Raw genomic sequence first — 19,796 nt, forward strand, 5'->3', positions numbered from 1 at the left:
CTCTTAGCCTCCTTTACCTTTTTCTTTACTTCTCTTTTCTTTTCTTTGTGCCTCTCATATGACTCCCTCATCCTATTTTGTAACCAATCTGTGAAAGCTCACTTCTTCTCTTCTACAACCTTCTTTGTTTCCTCATCCCACCATTCAATACCCTTTCTTCTATTTCCTCATGTCCTCCTTGTTCCACACACCATCTTTGCACACTTTGTGACTCCCTCCTTGAACCATCCCCATTCCTCCTCCACACCTAGCTCTACTCTATCCTTCACTCCCTCCCACTCCTCCTTCAGCATCTTCTTGTACTCCTTCTCCTGCGTAGAGCTGATGGCCAGGTGTAACATACGATACATCCATGTCTTTCAAACAACACCTCACAAACATAAAAAACAAATGCACACCTAGACTTAACGCACTTAAGTCAATCACTGGAACAACATTTGGACAAAACAAAGAAACTAATATAACAATATACAAACAATGCATACGCTCAGTGATGAATTATGCGAGTCCTGCATGGGCTCCTAATCTCAGTGAGACACACCACAACACCCTTCAAATCATACAAAACAAAGCCCTTAAAACAATTACAGGCTGCACAAATACATCACCTACAGACCATTTACACCATGAAACAAAAGTCCTCAAAGTCAAGGACCACCTCGACATGAGAGGCACACAAACACTTGCTGCAGCCACCACAAACACATCACACCCGCTACACTACATAGCAGAACACCCACACACACCAAGAAACATTAAAACTACACCCAAAGACCTTTATTACACACAGATACTCTCTTCTCTTCCTCCACAACCACCAAATACCAGCCTCCGGAAACATATTCATAATCATATCACTCACCGCTCCATTAACACACTGAAAGACAACACACTGCTGCATGCCAGACCCCCTGATATCCACCCTTCTGAATCCTCTCTCCCACGTAAGGACAGAGTCCACTTGGCCAGACTGCGATGCGGTCACCACCCAGCACTTCTAAGCTACCAGAAGAGGCTGGACGACCGTGTTGTGAACAGCTGCCCAGGATGTAACACTTCACCCCATACCATACAACACATAATGGAAGACTGCATTATACACAATCATGCACGCAAACAACACAACATACACTCTATAAAGGATTTGTGGGAAAACCCAGTTTCGGCTGTGGCCTTCCTTGGGGAGACGGGACTGCTCGGACAGACAGTCTAGGGAACGACAACAACAACAACAACTCCTTCTCCTTTTCATTTAAAGAGTTCACTCTAAGCACCTCCCTACCTTTTGTCCCTTTCCTCTTTCTCCATCTATCCTTCACTCTCAACTTACCTTCCACCAAAAAATGATCTGATATTCCCCCACCCTCTCCCCTTAGCACATGTACATCCTTAACTCTTCCTATCATTATCCTATTTACCACTACATAGTCCATTAACGCTCTATCTACCACCCTTCCCTCCATCACCCTCTCCCATGTGTATTTATGCTTGACTTTCTTCCGAAACACTGTATCTGCTACCATCAACTCTCTTTTTAGACACATTTCCACCATCAACTCTCCACTACGATTCTTTCCTGGCACTCCACATTTCCCAACGACTCCATCAATTGGATCATTTCCTACCCTAGCATTAAGGTCTCCCAGTACTATTACATTGATATTTCTCCCTAGATCCCCTATGCACTCATTTAAATCTATCCAAAAAGCCTCCCTTTCTTCTACGCTCTTCTCACTCCCAGGTCCATATGCACTTACAAAAACCCACATCTCCTTTCCCAGTTTCAACTTCATCCACATTATCCTTGAGGAAACCTCCTTCCACTCCACTACATGTTTACCTATCTCTTCACTTACTAGTACAGCCACCCCTTCCCTCCCTCACCCTCTCTTCACTCCTGATAACCTCCCACTTACACTCCCAAACTTACACTTGCCCTTCCCTTTCAGCTTAGTTTCACTCAAAGCCAACACATCCATCTTTCTTCTCACAAACATACTACCTATTTCTTCCCTTTTACTCTCATCTGTACCACATCCACGCACATTAAAAGACCCAAACCTTAGGGTGCTGGTCGGAAAACTCCCAGACCCTCTTATGCCTTTGCTTTTTCTTTTAGGAATGTCCCCTGTGGGGCTAAAAGGAGAAGGATGCCTAGTCCCAATCCCCGTCCCTTTCTTCTCACCTCTTATGATCCAAGTGGAATTACTTGGTGGTAGTATTCTTTTCCCCCACCACCAGCCAGTCCACCATAACTGTACCTCCTTTCTTCAGACATTCTGTATGGCATCCATCCAGACCAGGTGCCTTACCTCCTCTCATCATCTTAACAGCTGCTTTCTCTTCATCCTTCCCTATTTTTCCTCACTCATCACTCTCATTTTCTTAGCACTTCCCACTGCAACTACCTGTCCCTCCCTATCCTCCTTCACATTTAGCAATTTCCTAAAATACTCTGCCCACCTTCCTCTCACTGCCTTCTCTTCCATTATCATCTCTCCATCTGCACCTTTTACCTTTTCTTCTCTACTTGATTCGCCTCCTCTTTCCCTTTTAATTTCCTTCCAAAACAACTTTTTATTGCTTCCAAAATTTTCTGTCATACTCTTACCCCATTTCATATCTGCTCTCCTCTTTGCTTCCTTTATCTTATACTTAACTTGCCTTCCCTTTACTTTGTACCTCTCATATGATTCCCTCATCCTAATTTGTAGCCAATCTATAAATGCCTGCTTCTTCTCTTCTACACCTTTCTTTGCTTCCTCATCCCACCACTCACTAACCTTCCTTCTATTTCCTCCCACCCTCCTTGTTCCGCACACCATCTTTGCACACCTTATGACTCCCTCCTTGAACCATCCCCATTCCTCCTCCACTCCTAGTTCTACTCTATCCTTTACTCCTTCCCACTCCTCTTTCAGCTTCTTCTTATGCTCATTCTCCTTTTTTTTCTCATTTAAGAAGTTCACTCTAAGTACCTCCCTACCTTCTGCCCTTTTCCTCCTTCTCCACTCTCAATTTACCTTCCACCAAAAAATGATCTGATATTCCCCCACTCTCTCCCCTTAGAACATGTACATCCTTAACTCTTCCTACCATACTCCTGGACACCACTTTATAGTCCATTAATGCTCTATCTGCCACCCTTCCATCCACCACCCTCTCCCATGTGTACTTATGCTTGACTTTCTTCCTAAACACTGTATTTGCTATCATCAACTCTCTTTCAAGACACATCTCCACCATCATTTCTCCACTATGATTTTTACCTGGAACTCCATACTTCCCAATCACTCCGTTTATTGGTTCATTTCCTACCCGAGCATTAACGTCTCCCAATACATTACATTGACATTTCTCCCTAATCCCTCTATGCACTCATTTATATCTACCCAAAAACCCTCCCTTTCCTCTATGCTCTTCTCACTACCAGGTCCATATGCACTTACAAAAACCCACATCTCCCTTCCCAGCTTCACCTTCATCCACATCAACCTTGATGAAACCTCCTTCCACTCCACTACCCGCTTGCTTATCTCTTCACTTACTAGTATAGCCACCCCTTCTCTCCCTCGTCCCCTCTTCACTCCTGAGTACCTCCCAGCTACACTCCCAAACTCACAGTTACCCTTTCCTTTCATTTTATTTTCACTCAAAGCCAGCACATCCATCTTTCTTCTCACAAACATACTGCCTATCTCTTCCCTTTTACTCTCATCTGTACCACATCCACACACATTAAAAGACCCAAACCTTAGGGTACTGGTTGTTAAACTCCCATATCCTCTTATGCCTTTTCTTTTTTAGGAATGTCCCCTTTTGGGGCTACAGGTTGTAGGACTCCTAATCCCATCACCCGTCCTGTTTTTTGTTACCTTTTATGACTCAAGTGGAAAGACTTGGTAGTAGCATTCTCTTCCCCCACCACAGGGGGAAAATAAAACAAAAAAGACAAAAGATTGCAGTTTAACTTTATAATTTTTTAGACTGCAGAAATAATTTTCTTCTGAATTCAGAGAAACAATACTGACTAAACAATATATGAAAGAGCAATTTTCTTTTCTTAGACCTATACTGGAATTTAATTTCAGTTTTATATGTTCACTATTATCAGTTTAGTAGCTGGCTAGATAAGGGTGTACAGCATGGGAATAAATGTACAATATACTTGTCATTTGCTAAAACTGATGGGTATGTTCTTAACCGCTTCCATACGGTGACGCCTACATAGGCGTCATGAGGAGCAAGTGGGTACGCGATGATGCAGACATCGGGATCTTGATTATATTTATTGTAGTCGTACCTATGCAACCTCCATTCTCTCTAAACTGGCTTCATCATATTTCTATGGTTATCAAAATTCACGGGTGAAAGAGAACGAACGATTGAGCACTGACTTTATTTTTTATAATGCGGTTATTATGACGCAACATCGCATGTCGGGCAGCTAATGATGCCAGACGTGCGATGTGCCCCAGAGTGAAGAGGTTAATGATACTTGCAGTGAAGCTTTCTTTTTATACAGTGTATAAATAACCTAAAATTATGTATCTAACTTGTCATTTAACAGAGCCTTTACATGCCTAAGTGCTGCTCCAGGGCAAAGTTCTCAGTGACGCTCCCCCCATCACCACTTCCCATCTCCACCATTATTATAGCTATAGGCTTGCAAAATGATTAAACAGATTTTAAAAATTGTATTTAATGTCCCTATTGCAGAAAGGATAAGGGAGAAATATTTCATATTCTGTTGATTCTAATGCAAAATTTGTATATTACAGTAATATATTCAGGGCTTCTTTGACCTTTTTTTTTTATTATAATTATTCTGTCAGCCTTGTGGGCAGCTTGTCCTGACTAGAATTGCTGCCCCCTAAATGTGCTGCCCCAAGGCATATGTATCCCCCCCATGTGAGGGCCCTACGTGTAAAGAAGAATTAGTTTTATCTAGTAGTACCAAATCACTATAATTAGCCTTTTTACTAGCACACTTGGGTGGAGATGAAAAAAATATCAATATTATGTTATATGCATCATAGTTTAAAGCTTGTGGCATCTAGGAGGTGTAGTATGATCATACAGCAGAATTGTGTATGAGCACATAGCAAAAATATTGAATGTGTCACATACACTACCTTGGCTTTTTCTGTGTGCCAATATGAAAATTTCTTTAGAGAGATATTCCACTTCAAAGTGATAGCCCATAATTATACCATCTATCCACACACCTTGGCTGTTATCAAGAGATATCTAGGCAGTCAAGAATATTCTCAAAAGATGATGGAAAACTCTCAATATCAGTGAACATCATCTGTTTTGCTACAGTATGCTTGGGTTGGCACACAACTCATGGCATCATTGGAACTAATACCAAAAGATGGTGCTGTATGTTGTGTTTTAGAATGTAGATTAGCAGACAATTAATATTTTCATCAAAAAGCCCCTCAAATAGTACTTTTGAGATAAATATTCTATTTTAAACATAGTTCTCATGAAAACAGACAACATTACAAAAGAGAAAATGCAAAATTGTACCTGGGTTACCCTTTGAATGGGAAAATACATTCATCTAATGCAATAAAAAATGCAAAGGCACATCTCTCAAGTTAAATAAGGGCCTACTGGGACAACAAATATTAATCTTGGAACTATTTCTGCAAAGACTGCCTGACACTGTATTCCTTTATCAACATCAACTGAGTGTTAAATGGTATAATACAATCCTATTTCAGAGATTCAATACAAAAGCATACCTATAACTACATTATAAATAATGCTTGGTGACTTTGACTGAGCACCCCTAGACTAAAAATGATACAACTACACAGATTATCCCCATCAAGATGATGGTACATTACAGCCACTGCCATGCAATTTGATTAAACTAAGGGCTGGCACTGGACTGAAATTATAATTATATTCAAACTAATATATGTTAAAAGATAAAATATTGACATTCCACTGTCAGTTCATCTTACCTGTGCCTCCCTCTCATGCTGGTCCTCTGAACCTCTGCTGCCAGAAAACCCAGCTTGTGCTTCTTCTTCCAGACTCTTGGACCTCCCACTCCCATCAGTTTCAGCTTTGTCCCCTGACAAAGCTATCACTATAAATAACAGTTGGTAGAAAAGAAAGTGTTCAACATTAAAGAAATCAGTAAAACATTCAAGGAAAGAGGACAATTTTAAACATCATTAAGAGGTAATACCAAAACTTATGATTCAGTGGGTATGAGCCAAAATATCAGAGAAAATTTAAAGTACAATGAAAGCTGCTAATACCATAGTTGCTCTTTATCCCTATTTTTGGCCACATATTCATTACAAGGTGAGGCAATCAGCCAATGGTCGTTACTTTTGCTGATACATAGTCATGACTGGAGTGACATTTGAAAGCACCTCAATACAACTATTAACATATAGCTGTGATTAACACTTTACCCCATACTATTCAACATGATATAGAAGACTGCATTTTACACAATTACACATGCCAACTACATAACATACACTCTATAAGGGATTTCAGGGAAAAACCCATTCCAGTCATGGTGGGGCTGCTCAACCAGACCTGCCTTGGGAATGTCATCATCATCATTATCTACCCCATAAGGCTTCATCCCATAACTCCAATCACTCAACTCATTCACAAACAACATACAGACAGGTCATCTGAATGCACATCATCCAATCTGGTTTAAAACACAAACAGTAGAACAAAGAGGACATAAAATACTAGAACAACTGCCCAACTGAAACATATTAAATTTCAGAAACAACCCCCTAAACAACCTCTCCAAAATAATCATTAACCAACATTCCCTGACATAACAATGTGTTCAACTTACCTACAAACTTAAACTACAAAGGAAACCATTCAAGATCTATTATTTGAGAGAAAATATAACTCATGATCAAGACATCATTTATAAACTATCAAAAAACAAACTTGCAAGAGTACTTGGAAGATATAGGCCAGGTTCTCAACCTTTTTCTTTTTGGCCATTATCCCCCACCACCTAATCACCTTTAAAATCCCAATGTCTCCCATGTGGTGATATACAATTCTCATAATTTGAAAAATAAAACTCCCCTTCAGCTGAAAAAACACTTCAAAAGAACAAGGCATAAAAAAAAAAAAATAAAAAAAATACCCAGACTTAGTTGCCCTCAATTGCCCCCCATAAAAATCATATTGCCCACCTGAAAAAATTAACTGCCCACCTGAAAAAATTAACTGCCCACCTATGGGGCATACACCCCACTCTGAGAAGCACTTATAGAGATGAGCTAGAATACTCTGAAATAGAATAATACCCATCCTTAGATACAGTAGTCAACAAAATAGTAACTACCATCCTGAAAGCAAGTCAAAAGAACAAATCCCAAAGGCCTCAGAAAAAATTCAACCCCAACTTCACACATGAGATCGCATCATCAAAGAAAACAATGAATAATCTAAAAAAGAAACACAACCTTAGAGAAAAGAAAAAATCTGAAGTAATCTGGCAATTAAACAGTAACAAAAAGGAAACTGGGAAAAACTAACAAACAAAATAATGGAAAAACTGACAACAGAAAAATGTGGGAGCAGTAAAAATCATCAAAAACTTAAAACTGAATCAACCCTCCCCCACATACTCATGAAGCAATGTGCAACACAAGACAAAATACCAACATCACCAAGCATTTCTCCAAAAATATCTTCAAGCCTAACATACCAGAAAAAAAAGAAAATAATTGTGTAAAATATAAACAGATAATGAAGCCACAACCTCCCTTTCCACAGTAAAGACACAGTAGGGGCTAAAAAGAAACTAAAAATCTCTAAGCTGAAGGTCCACATAAGATCTCAAACAAGTGCAGAAGAAATATTATCTAGAACAGTAAGATTAGCAAATAGCGAACAGTACAAAAATATATGGATAAAAAAAGAAATGAGTGAGGAAGAAAAAGAGAAAGAAAAAGAACTTAAGAACGAGGCGAACAAAAAAATGAGTAAAGAACTAAAAAGGAAAAAAATGAGTTTTTTTGGAGAGTGATAGATATGAGGCTGAGAAAAAGATATATAGAAAGAAGAGGAGAAAAACAACAACTAAAAATAGCTTATACTAATATAGATGGAATAATCTCAGGAATAAATGAATTAAACGATTATCTAGTCTTAGAAGAACCAGACATAATAGGAATAGTGGAAACTAAATTAAAGTACACCCTAACACCCTACACTGTGGGACAAAGTTTATACAACTATTGGACAAAGAATAGAAAGAACAAACAGGGCGGAGTAGTTCTAATTTTGACCAAGAAAGATTTAAATGTAACAAAAATAACTGAAGGAAAAAATAATGTAGAATCAATTATGATACAAGTCGAAGGCAAACAAATGAAGAAAAGAAAATTTGCAGTGGTATATGTGCCCCCCAAAACACAAGCCTGGACAGAAAGGGATCATTCCAAGTTACTAGAAGATACAAAAGATGAATCAATTGAAATACTCAAGGATGGAGGAAATGCAGTAATTATGGGAGGCTTTAATCCAAAAGAAATATGTTGGGAAGAAATGACAGTGAAGGGGGGAGAGGAACACTGGGGCAATGTCCTCCTTGACTTGACCATTGAATACACAATGACCCAGTGGATTAGAGAAAATACTAGATATAGAGGAAATGAAGAACCCTCAAAATTAGACTTAATACTTACAACAGAACCTGAGATTGTCGAAAAAATTGATTACAAAACTCCGATAGGAAAAAGTGACCACGTACTAATAGAAATGGAATTGAAAGAACAAATGGATCAAAGCAAAAATGATAAACATAGAATAGGAAGACCAATGTATAACAGAACAAACTTTGAGAAACTTAAAACATTCTTTCGCAATGCAAACTGGGAAAAATTCCAAAACGAAGATACAGGGATAGAAGAAAAATGGAACATACTAAAAGAAATTCATAATGGAGTGAACAAACATGTACCACAAAAAAAAATAGAAAACACATACATAAAAAAGCTGGTACAACAAAACATGTAGTGAAGCTAAGGACAAAAGAGACAAAGCTTGGAAAAAATGGAAAAGAGATAGAAACCAAGCAAATGGCAAATGTACATCAAACTAAGAAACAAATATGTAAAAATATGCAGTGATGAAAAGAGAAACTATGAAAAAAAAGATAAAAGACAAATGTAAGGAAGAACCCAAACTATTTTACAAGTATATAAATGGAAAACTGAAAAACAAACAAGAAATAGAAAAGCTGTGCCAAGACAAAAATGAATATACAGAAGAACTGGAAATGGCTGAAATTATGAACAACCACTTTAGATCAGAATTCACAATAGAAAACTTGCCTAACTGTGTAGAAAAAGAGAGAGAATTACCCCCAGCAATGAAAGAAATAATTGTAACACAAAAAGAAATCAGTGACCAAATTAAAACCCTTGATGTCAGAAAATTACATGGCCCAGACGGAATTGCAAACTGGATACTGAAAGAATGTATGGAAGAATTAACTGACAAAATATATAATATAATTAAATTCTCACTTAGAGAAGGAAAAGTGCCACTGGACTGGAAGAAGGCAAACATCGTACCAATCTATAAGGGAGGTGATAAGGAAGATTCATCTAACTACAGACCAGTCTCACCTACAAGCACAATAGCAAAAATTTGTGAAAGAGTTGTCAAAAACAGATGGGTTAAATACTTGGAAGAAAAACCTATACTGAATCCAAATCAATTTGGATTCAGACAAGGGAGATCATGTACAACAAATTTGATCTGCTTCTACTCAAGATTAATAGACATAATACAAGAAAGAGATGGGTGGGCAGACTATGCTTTTCTGGACCTGCAAAAGGCATTTGATAAGGTACCACATAGGGAACTTATAAAGAAGATAAGAGTCAAAAGGTGGCATCAGAGGAAAATTATTGGAATGGATGAAAGACTTCCTGATTGGGAGGAAAATGAGTTATAATTAGAGAAAAATTCTCCAACTGGGAAGAAGGGCTTGTTCTTAACAAGGAGTTGGGATGTCTTCATGTTTTTATATAAAAACATGAAGACATCCCAACTCCTTATTAACCTCTTCACTCCGGGGCACACCGCACGTCTGGCAGCATTACCTGCCTGACGTGCGATGTCGCGTCATAATAATCGCATTATAAATAATAAAGTCAGTGCTCAATCGTTCGTTCTCTTTCACCCGTGTATTTTGATAACCATAGAAAATTGATGAAGCCAGTTGAGAGAGAATGGAAATTACGTAGGTACGACTACAATAAATATAATCAAGATGCCGATGTCGGCATCATCGAGTACCCACTTGCTCCTCATGCCGCCTGCGTAGGCATCACCCTATGGAAGTGGTTAAGAACAACCCCTGCCAGAGGACACCAGAACTTCAATGTAGCCATCTCATGTATTAATACTCCTGCAGAAAAGGGAACTGTGAAGCCCTCAATGAAACATACATAGGGATGACTACAACGAAGCTCACGAGGCGTCTCACCCTTCACCTCTCCAATGGCACTATCAAGTGACACCATGAAGATGTACATCAGATCCCACTGACAAGAAAGAATTTGGAGGAGGGCATCACTATTTTACAGACAGAAACAAACCACATACGCCTTCATATCCTAGAAGCCATATACATAAAAGATAAAAACCGTACCATGAACAGACAGACTCCGGACCCATTCACTATCCCCACATCAAAAGACATCGAGCTCCGCTTTAGGCTCAAGGCTGCTTGGCCCGAGGGTGGCGCTACATGTCCTGTTTCCTGATTGGTCAACTGGATCAGCACTATAGTGTTTGTGATCTGTGTATTGTGTATATATAATCATCTCCCACACACTGTACTCATTAGCACTGAAGATGCCTAACTGTTAGGCGGAAGCTCTGCATCAAAATTAAGAAGATAATTCCCATGACTTTACCTATACTACCAATGCTATTTGGCCACGTAATTAGAGAATTTAGCACAACACAGCGCGCCAGCATAAGAAAAGTCAAGAATGTCAGCAAAAAACTCGTGAACGCAGAAGCTGCTGCAAATTTTAATGATATACAGTATATAAAGAAGATCGAGAGAATCCAGAGAGCCGCTACGAGGATGGCCCCAAAACTATCAAAACTCCCATATGAAGAAAGTGTTAAAATTGGAGTTGCCGACTCTGGAAGAGAAGAGAGAAAAAGGTGATTTGTTGACCATCTAGAATTATGAAGGGCATGGGAATCCTTGACAAGAGGACATGGAAAGAAGCTTAAAAAGGACAATTATAGAAGGGACCTGAAAAAGAACAGCTTTCCCCCCTGAGTGGTAGATGTATGGAACACACTGGATGAAAAAATCAGTGTGTGCAAAAACAATACAAGAATTTAAGAGCATACTGGATATGGAAAGATACAAAAGATGGGACACCACGAGCTTAGCTCCCCTTTCCCGTAAGATACAACTAGGTAAATAAATACACTATTACAGGACAGGAAATAATCCAAAGTTCCTTTCCAGAGATATCTATGGGAGAGCTCAAGGACTACTGTTAACCACTCCTGGGATGCAGGTTTCCAGTCAGTGAAACTCAAGAGGTATTGGCTGCTTGTTATTGTGGCAAAGTAGCATGCAGTTGATACTTTAGGGTCTATATGGGGCACCCCTACAGACCAGAGCCACACATCATTTTGTCTATGATAGAGGAAATCTCTGTTCATACAGAAATGATGACACATTTACACTACGACTGTCCCTCCGTTATGCTGTCCCCCAACCCCTTGCTGCTGTCCTGTACCATTTCTCTGAGTATTCATTTTCTGTGGTGGGGGAATTCCCTGTGGGGGAAAAGAATACTGCCACCAAGTATTTCCACTTGGATCCTAAGAGGTGAGAAGAAAGGGATGGGGATTGGGACTAGGCATCCTTCTCCTTGTAGCCCCACAGGGGACATTCCTAAAAGAAAAAGTAAAGGCATAAGAGGGTCTAGGAGTTTTCTGACCAGCACCCTGAGGTTTGGGTCTTTTAATGTGTATGGATGTGGTACAGATGAGAGTAAAAGGGAAGAGATAGGTAGTACGTTTGTGAGAAGAAAGATGGATGTGTTGGCTTTGAGTGAATTTAAGTTGAAAGGGAAGGGTGAGTGTAAGTTTAGGAGTGTAAGTGGGAGGTTATCAGGAGTGAAGAGAGGGCGAGGGAGGGAAGGGGTGGCTATTCTAGTAAGTGAAGAGATAGGTAAATGTGTAGTGGAGTGGAAGGAGGTTTCCTCAAGGATAATGTGGATGAAGGTGAAACAAGGAAAGGAGATGTGGGTCTTTGTAAGTGCATATGGGCCTGGCAGTGAGAAGAGTGTAGAAGAAAGGGAGGCCTTTTGGATAGATTTAAATGAGTGCATAGAGGATTTAGGGAGAAATGTCAATGTAATAGTACTGGGAGACCTTAATGCTAGGGTAGGAAATGGTCCAATTGATGGAGTGGTTGGGAAATGTGGAGTTCCAGGAAAGAATCATAGTGGAGAGTTGATGGTGGAAATGTGTCTAGAGAGTTGATGATAGCAAATACAGTGTTTTGGAAGAAAGTCAAGCATAAGTACACATGGGAGAGAGTGGTGGATGGAAGGGTGGTAGATAGACCATTAATGGATTATGTAGTGGTAAATAGGATTATGATAGGAAGAGTTAAGGATGTACATGTGCTAAGGGGAGAGGGTGGGGGAATATCAGATCATTTTTTGGTGGAAGGTAAGTTGAGAGCGGAGGATAGATGGAGAAAGAGGAAAGGGGCAAAAGGTAGGGAGGTGCTTAGAGTGAACTCTTTGAATGAGAAGGAAAAGGAGGAGTACAAGAAGATGCTGAAGGAGGAGTGGGAGTGAAGGATAGAGTAGAGCTAGGTGTGGAGGAGGAATGGGGATGGTTCAAGGAGGGAGTCACAAAGTGTGCAAGGATGGTGTGTGGAACAAGAAGGACAGGACGAAATAGAAGGAAGGGTAGTGAATGGTGGGATGAGGAAACAAAGAAGGTTGTAGAAGAGAAGAAGCGAGCTTTCACAGATTGGTTACAAAATAGGACGAGAGAGTCATATGAGAGGTACAAAGAAAAGAAAAGAGAAGTAAAGAAAAAGGTAAAGGAGGCAAAGAGGAGAGATGTGAAATGGGGTAAGAGTATGACGTAAGAGTATGACAGAAAATTTTGAAAGTAATAAAAAGATGTTTTGGAAAGAAATTAAGAGAGGAAGAGGAGGCAAATCAAGTAGAGAAGAAAAGGTAAAAGGTGCAGATGGAGAGATGATAATGGAAGAGAAGGCAGTAAGGGGAAGATGGGCAGAATATTTTAGGGAGTTGCTAAATGTGATGGAGGATAAGGAGGGAAAGATAGATGCAGTGGGAAATGCTAAGAAAATGACCGTGATGAGTGAGGAAAATGGAGGAGAAGTAAGGAAGGATGAAGTGAAGGCATTTGTTAAGATGATGAAAGCAGGTAAGGCACCTACTCTGGATGGATGCCATGCAAAGTGTCTAAAAAAAGGAAGTACAGTGATGGTGGACTGGATGGTGAGGTTATTTGATGTTTGTTGGAGAGAGAGTAGAGTGCCGGAGGACTGGAGGAGTGCCTGTATAGTTCCACTTTACAAGGGAAAAGGGGACAAGTGTGAATGTAGTAGTTTCAGAGGGATTAGCTTGTTAAGTGTAGTTCGGAAGGCTTATGGGAGGATCTTGATTGAGAGGATTAGGAGAGGAACAGAGGGAGTAATTGGTGAGGAACAGCGTGGATTTAGGATGGGTAGAGGTTGTGTAGATCAGATCTTTGTGGTAAGACAGATATGTGAGAAAGCTATAGGAAAGGGGAAGGATGTGTTTTTTGGGCTTTTATGGATCTGGAAAAGGCTTACGATAGGGTAGACAGAAAGGCACTGTGGGAGGTTATGCAGATATACGGGATAGGAGGAAAGCTTCTGGGAGCTGTCAAGAGTTTTTATGAGAGTAGTAGAGCTTGTGTCAAGATTAGAAATGGAGAGAGAGAGTGAGTGGTTCGAGGTAAAGGTGGGACTTTGTCAAGGATGCGTTATGTCGCCCTGGCTGTTCAACTTATACATGGATGGGGTAGTGCAAGAGGTAAATGCAAGGGTAGTGGGTCAGGGATTGGAGATGGTTAAAGAAAATGGAGAAAAGTGGGAGGTGAGCCAGCTGTTGTTTGCGGACAACACTGCGCTTGTGGCAGGATCGGAGGAGGGATTGAGGAAGTTGGTGACAGAGTTTGGGAGAGTGTGTGATAGAAGAAAGCTAAAGATAAATGTGGGTAAAAATAAGGTGATGAGATGTACAAGGGGTGAAAGTGGCAGTAGACTGGAAGCGAGCATAAAGGGAGAGCGACTGGAGGAAGTGGATAGTTTTAGATACTTGGGTGCAAATGTGGCAGGAAAAGGTGGAGTGAAGGTGGAGGTAGAATGTAGATTGAGAGAAGCGAGTAAATGCCTTGGTGGATTAAAAAGTGTAATGAGGAATAGACATTTGGGAATGGATGCTAAGAGGAGACTATATGAAGGAGTGATTGTGCCAACAGCACTGTATGTGGCAGAAACATGGAACATAAGAGAGGAAGAGCGAAGGAGTTTGAATGTGTTTGAGATGAGGTGTCTGAGAAGTATGATGGGGGTTACTAGGCTAGATAGAGTGAGAAATGAGGAGGTGAGGAGGAGAACAGGAGTGGAAAGGGAGTTGGGAGATAGGGTTGATGAGAGAGTATTAGAATGGTTTGGACACATGGAAAGAATGAGTGAAGAAAGAGGTATGGAAGGCAGATGTGGAGGGAGTGAACATGAGGGGACGTCCTAGGATGAGGTGGATGGATGGGGTGAAGGGGGCTTTGGGGAAGAGGGGAATGTCTGTTGAGGAAGGATGGGAGAGGACAGAAAACAGGGGTGAATGGAGAATGGTTGTATATGGATGATGTAGTATGGGGGTGAGGTAGTATGTGTGAGCAAAATTTGACGCAGCCCAAAGGGATTTCTTCCCGTCTTCTCCTTTTATGCATGGGGGGACGGAGAGGGGGGGTCACCGATTTAACCACTTCCATACGGTGACGCCTACGTAGGCGGCATGAGGAGCAAGTGGGTACTCGATGATGCTGACGTCGGCATCTTGATTATATTTATTGTAGTCGTACCTACGCAACCTCCATTCTCTCTAAACTGGCTTCATCATATTTTCTATGGTTATCAAAATACACGGGTGAAAGAGAACAAATGATTGAACACTGACTTTATTTTTTATAATGCGATTATTATGACGCAACATCGCACGTCGGGCAGCTAATGCTGCCAGACGTGCGATGTGCCCCGGAGTGAAGAGGTTAATGAAGCGGCCTTGCTGTGGATGTGCCGTGACTTGGGACACTGCTTCTGACCCAGGGCAGTGGACAAGGTGCAGGGATGACCCGTCATCCAAGAGGTGCTAAGATAAGAGGGAGGGTGGAGGGGTGTGGAGTGTATTCAGGGATGGAATGGGTGGGAATGATTTTATGCCTTTTCCTTTTTGGCTACCTCCCTTGTAAGGGGGAAAAAGCACTTGGTATATGTATGTACAAAAATACTACCTAACAAGAGGCTCCACTACTAAACACAATTTTTTATATTCTGAACTTACCGATTTTATCTGTTTCTTGTTGTCTGTGCTTTCTCCATTTTGCAGGTCCAGGATGGAGCACAACCTCTTTTTTACCATTTCTTCTTGGATTTTGCTTCGGCATTGGCTTCCGTAATGTACAAAATTCCATATCAGATAAAAATTCAACATCTTCTTCCTGTAAAGGCTGAAGGGAAGGTTCACTGGGTTGCTCTGTTTGTTGGGTCAAAGCAGTGTCTGACAACTTTACCTTCTTGGCTCCAGAATCTTTACTCTGTTTTCCTTGTAGTGATAGCTTTCTCTTGGCACTCATGCTCTTCCTTACCACAAGCTCATCTTCACCACTCTTTATGTAGGAATTCTGTGTTTGTAAGCCTGATGTGGAGGGAACTGCCAAGTCTGAACTATCTCTTCGAAGAGTATTTCTTTTATTCTCTTCCAATGCACCACCACTTCCACATTCTCCTTTAATATTCTTAGAAGGCACTTGATATAGAGGCTCACTGGTGAGATTTCTGGCTGTACTCATGCTCATCTCTTCTTTTTTTCCCATAGGAAGAAATTCCTCTGCACTGTCATCTGCTGTGTCTCCAACAGAAAGAATCCTCTCACCCAAATGCTTTCTCTTTGATAATACCCAATCTAAACCTGTTGATTCACATTCCTCAGAGTTCTCCTGATTACCACCAAACCTGAGCTTTTCAGGAGTAGGAATCTTTCTTTTAATTCTACAAACTGAAACATCATTTCCTAAGTCAGGAAGATATGTTCTCTGTTTAGGATGAGTTCTTTCCCACTGCGGAGTCATATTGTCACCTTGCATTACATCCACATCATCATCACCTATCTTTTTGTTTGAATCCTTATCCTCTTGTTCTCTGGCTTCCTCTAAACCTCCGTGCCTTCGGAACTTCCATCTTTTTTTGCCTTCATCTGTTTTCTCTGCCTCTACTAAATTTTCAGACCTCTTGCTTGGAAGAACTGGAGTCCCCCACTTAATTTTACTTTGTATGCATGTCTGATATTCCTCCAAAGTCTTGAAGTAGTCATTAATCAAGCATAATATCCTGTTTTTGCAATCTTCAATAGTTTCTTTATCAGACTTGAAATATGCAAATCTGTTAGCTTCAGACCTTAATCCTTTAATTCTTAATTTTTTGTTTACAATCTCACCAGGACAAAATACATTAATATTCATTTTTATGTCATTCTTAGAAGTGGCCTTTGGCAACTGATCTTCACTTTCTACATCTATGTCTGTTTCATCATCATCATCATCATCATCATCATCATCATCATCATCACCTTCACCATCATCTTGATGGAATTCACTGTTCTCTGATTTACCACTGTCAATCACATCACTCTTACAATGACTAATACACCTCCTAGCATTTGTACTCAGCGTCTTTGTTTTTGATAATCCAATTTTACCACTTGGCAACTCAAGAACTTCATCTCTTATTTCTTCAAATAATGATGGTGAAACTTCTCTGCTCTCCTTAATACTTGTACCCAACATGTAATCTTCTTGTGCATCTTTTCTTATTTCCAATTTTTCTTCTTGTGATTTGTACAATTTAGTGTGCTTTAGTGATTGAGACATTTCACTATCAAGTAAAGACTCTGAATTACTCTCACAAACGGTCTCAGAATCCTGGTCCATACCTGTGACTGAAGACTGAATGTCAAAACCGTCTTTTCCACTTCTTTGAGAATTATTGTCACTTATTTGTGAGTTCCTCTGTGAGCCAATACAAAGACTGTTCTTCTGAAATGATTGTTCCATTTCTATATTGTCAGTTACATATCTTTTAGTGTATCCTCTGCCATTATTAGGTCCCTTGTCTTTTGAATAATGAAGTGAACTTTTCTTAGATAGAGAAATTTCTTTCATATTTTCATGACTTTGTTCAAATTGCTCCTGCAATTCAATTTGTCTTCCATCTTTTTTAGCTATAGTTGATGTATCTCCTTGCCTACAGATCTGGGACTCAATGAAAATATCATTATCAGAAAAGTTGTTGGGAGCCTCTTCGTCAACAGTAAGGAAGGATTCAGTTTCTTCTACAGCCTCTTCTTCACTTTTGGGTTTTGTATTATTCTTTGCTGAATTTTGACTAAAGCTTGATAAATTTTCTTCTGTGATTTCCTTTTTATCTTCTATAACTTCAACATCCTGTAAATAAAAGGATACCCTGTGTTCTAGTCTGATAGTAAGAGATACAAAAATAAACAGCTTAATTTTAACAATAAAAATAACCATTATTGCCATAAAACAGAATAAATATAAAACTCGGCTCCATGCAAAAACCAACTAAACTTAAAAAAATATGCTACAAAACTATACAACATACACTAGCCATTCCAACACACACACTTTTTCAAAATATACCTGCTCTCCTGACTTGTTCAAGAGTGTCTCCAAATACTTCTCTTCTTTCTGTCTATTTTTCCTTTGTTCTTCTTCTTGCTCAGCTGTCTCTCGTGATTCAACAACAAGTGCAAAAAGATTTTTCTTTTCTGTCAAACTCTGTTGAGGTTCCCATAAACCAAGTACTGAAAAGAGTGATACAACTAAGAAGTGCTGGGCTTTAGTACAAGTAGTTACCTGCCTTCTAATTTGGGTAATCAAATATTTAAAAAACTTCAGTAGTGCACTGAAAATCCCATAAACATGATACAGTAATCCGTCCTTTAGCTGAAGGAACTGGGCCACAGGGTGTTTGGATCTGGAAAGTATTCAGATACACAAGGTTGGTTACCCCCCCCCCTACCCTTGTCTCCACTCTGCAACTCCAGAGTTGAATTTTCACTTTTGAAGGAATAAAGTGACATACAATACATATAAATCATGTTTGGATATGATAGGGATTAATAAACATTCAACTCTCTCAAAAAAGAGAATACATAAAATATATTTCTGGCTGCTCTCTTCTACAGTGAAGTTCAGTCCCAAGATGCAATATAGGGTCTGTTGGAGGGCATTTCTCTCATCAGAATCTTCATATTAGGTGAAGATATTATCCACATACCTTGTATAGATCACAGGTTTTGTATTCTGTTGAAAGTCTCTCTTTAAACCTATATAGATGTCCTCTGGGGGGAAATAAAAGGGGCTTCCTCAGTACAGATCTGGAACATGAGTTGTTGGGAGATGTCAAGTCTGGGCTCTCCATTCCTGAGATAAATTTCACTGATAATATAGTCGATGGCGCAATCAACTGGGACAGCAGTGAAGAGGGTCTCTGTCCAGTGATGCTATGCTTCCTCTTGGACAGTTCTCATGTAGATGGGTGAGGAAGGAAGGTGGTAGAGGATTGGAGGCTGTAATCATAGATATGAAAGGAATGAGGTTTTTTTTTTCAGATGGTAGGTTGGAATGGGTATCTGGCTGATGATAGGGCAGAGAATGTTGTTTTTCTTGTGGGTTTTCACTGTGCTGTACAGATATCCTGGGGGAGTATTCACTAATGTGTTTAGGTTTTATGGCTCCGTTTTTGGCCTTAATGCATTATTGATTCTGTTGATTTTAGCTTTTAAGGCCTTGATGGGGCTTATGTTTATTTTCTTAAATTTGGTGTAGTCTTACAAAATAGTCAATCTTAGACAAGTACTCTCACATGCTGATGATCATGTAGCAGGCAGCTTTGTCTGCTTTTCTGATGGTGATGGTGGGGCCATCTCTAAGCTCTTCTGCTACCTTTCTGTGGCTTGCTTTAAGTTTAGTAACTCCTGGTTTTCAGTTAATTTCTCATTTATGTTTATGAAACCATTGCTCTGTGCTGGTAATGTCAGGCTTCCTCCATTAAAGTGGGTGAACTTCCTCCTGGTCCATTTTACAGTAGTTCTCCTATACTAGGTAGGTCAAACACCACCAGAGGTGCCACCGTCGATGACGAGCACAATAGCGTGTCATTTTATGCGCACACCATGCAAATGGCCAAACTTATATACCGCCGGAAATTTCATTCATACAAATGTTATGCGAGTGTATTTACTACGATCGTAGTAAATTTCAAACAATTACATCATCAGTTACATGTCGGTACATAAAAACAAAAGATAAAAATGGCGGCTTGCATTCAGCAGTAAATCGAAAATTGGTTTATGATTCAGCGTAAAAAATGAGCTAAATAAATTCAGAGTTTTGGCAACTAACCAAAATAAACGAAA

At 39.9% G+C, this 19,796-nt stretch overlaps 1 protein-coding gene across 2 annotated transcripts in view; it reads right to left on the minus strand.

The window, feature by feature from the left end:
• Window positions 1-19,796, minus strand: part of LOC143034003 (uncharacterized) — a 71,223-nt gene that overhangs the window by 49,807 nt on the left and 1,620 nt on the right. Inside the window, exons 2-4 of one of the 2 annotated variants that reach the window (XM_076199824.1) lie at window positions 18,016-18,179; window positions 15,642-17,799; window positions 5,979-6,091 (exon numbers count right to left, since the gene is read on the minus strand). In XM_076199824.1, coding sequence (XP_076055939.1) covers window positions 5,979-6,091; window positions 15,642-17,799; window positions 18,016-18,179 — 2,435 coding nt within the window. Of the gene's footprint in view, window positions 1-5,978; window positions 6,107-15,641; window positions 17,800-18,015; window positions 18,180-19,796 lie in introns of both variants that reach the window. The other variant, XM_076199823.1, reaches the window with a different exon arrangement.

The sequence above is a fragment of the Oratosquilla oratoria genome, chromosome 16 (genome assembly GCF_046742065.1).
Source record: "Oratosquilla oratoria isolate Oo_2021 chromosome 16, ASM4674206v1, whole genome shotgun sequence".
NCBI lineage: Eukaryota > Metazoa > Arthropoda > Malacostraca > Stomatopoda > Squillidae > Oratosquilla > Oratosquilla oratoria.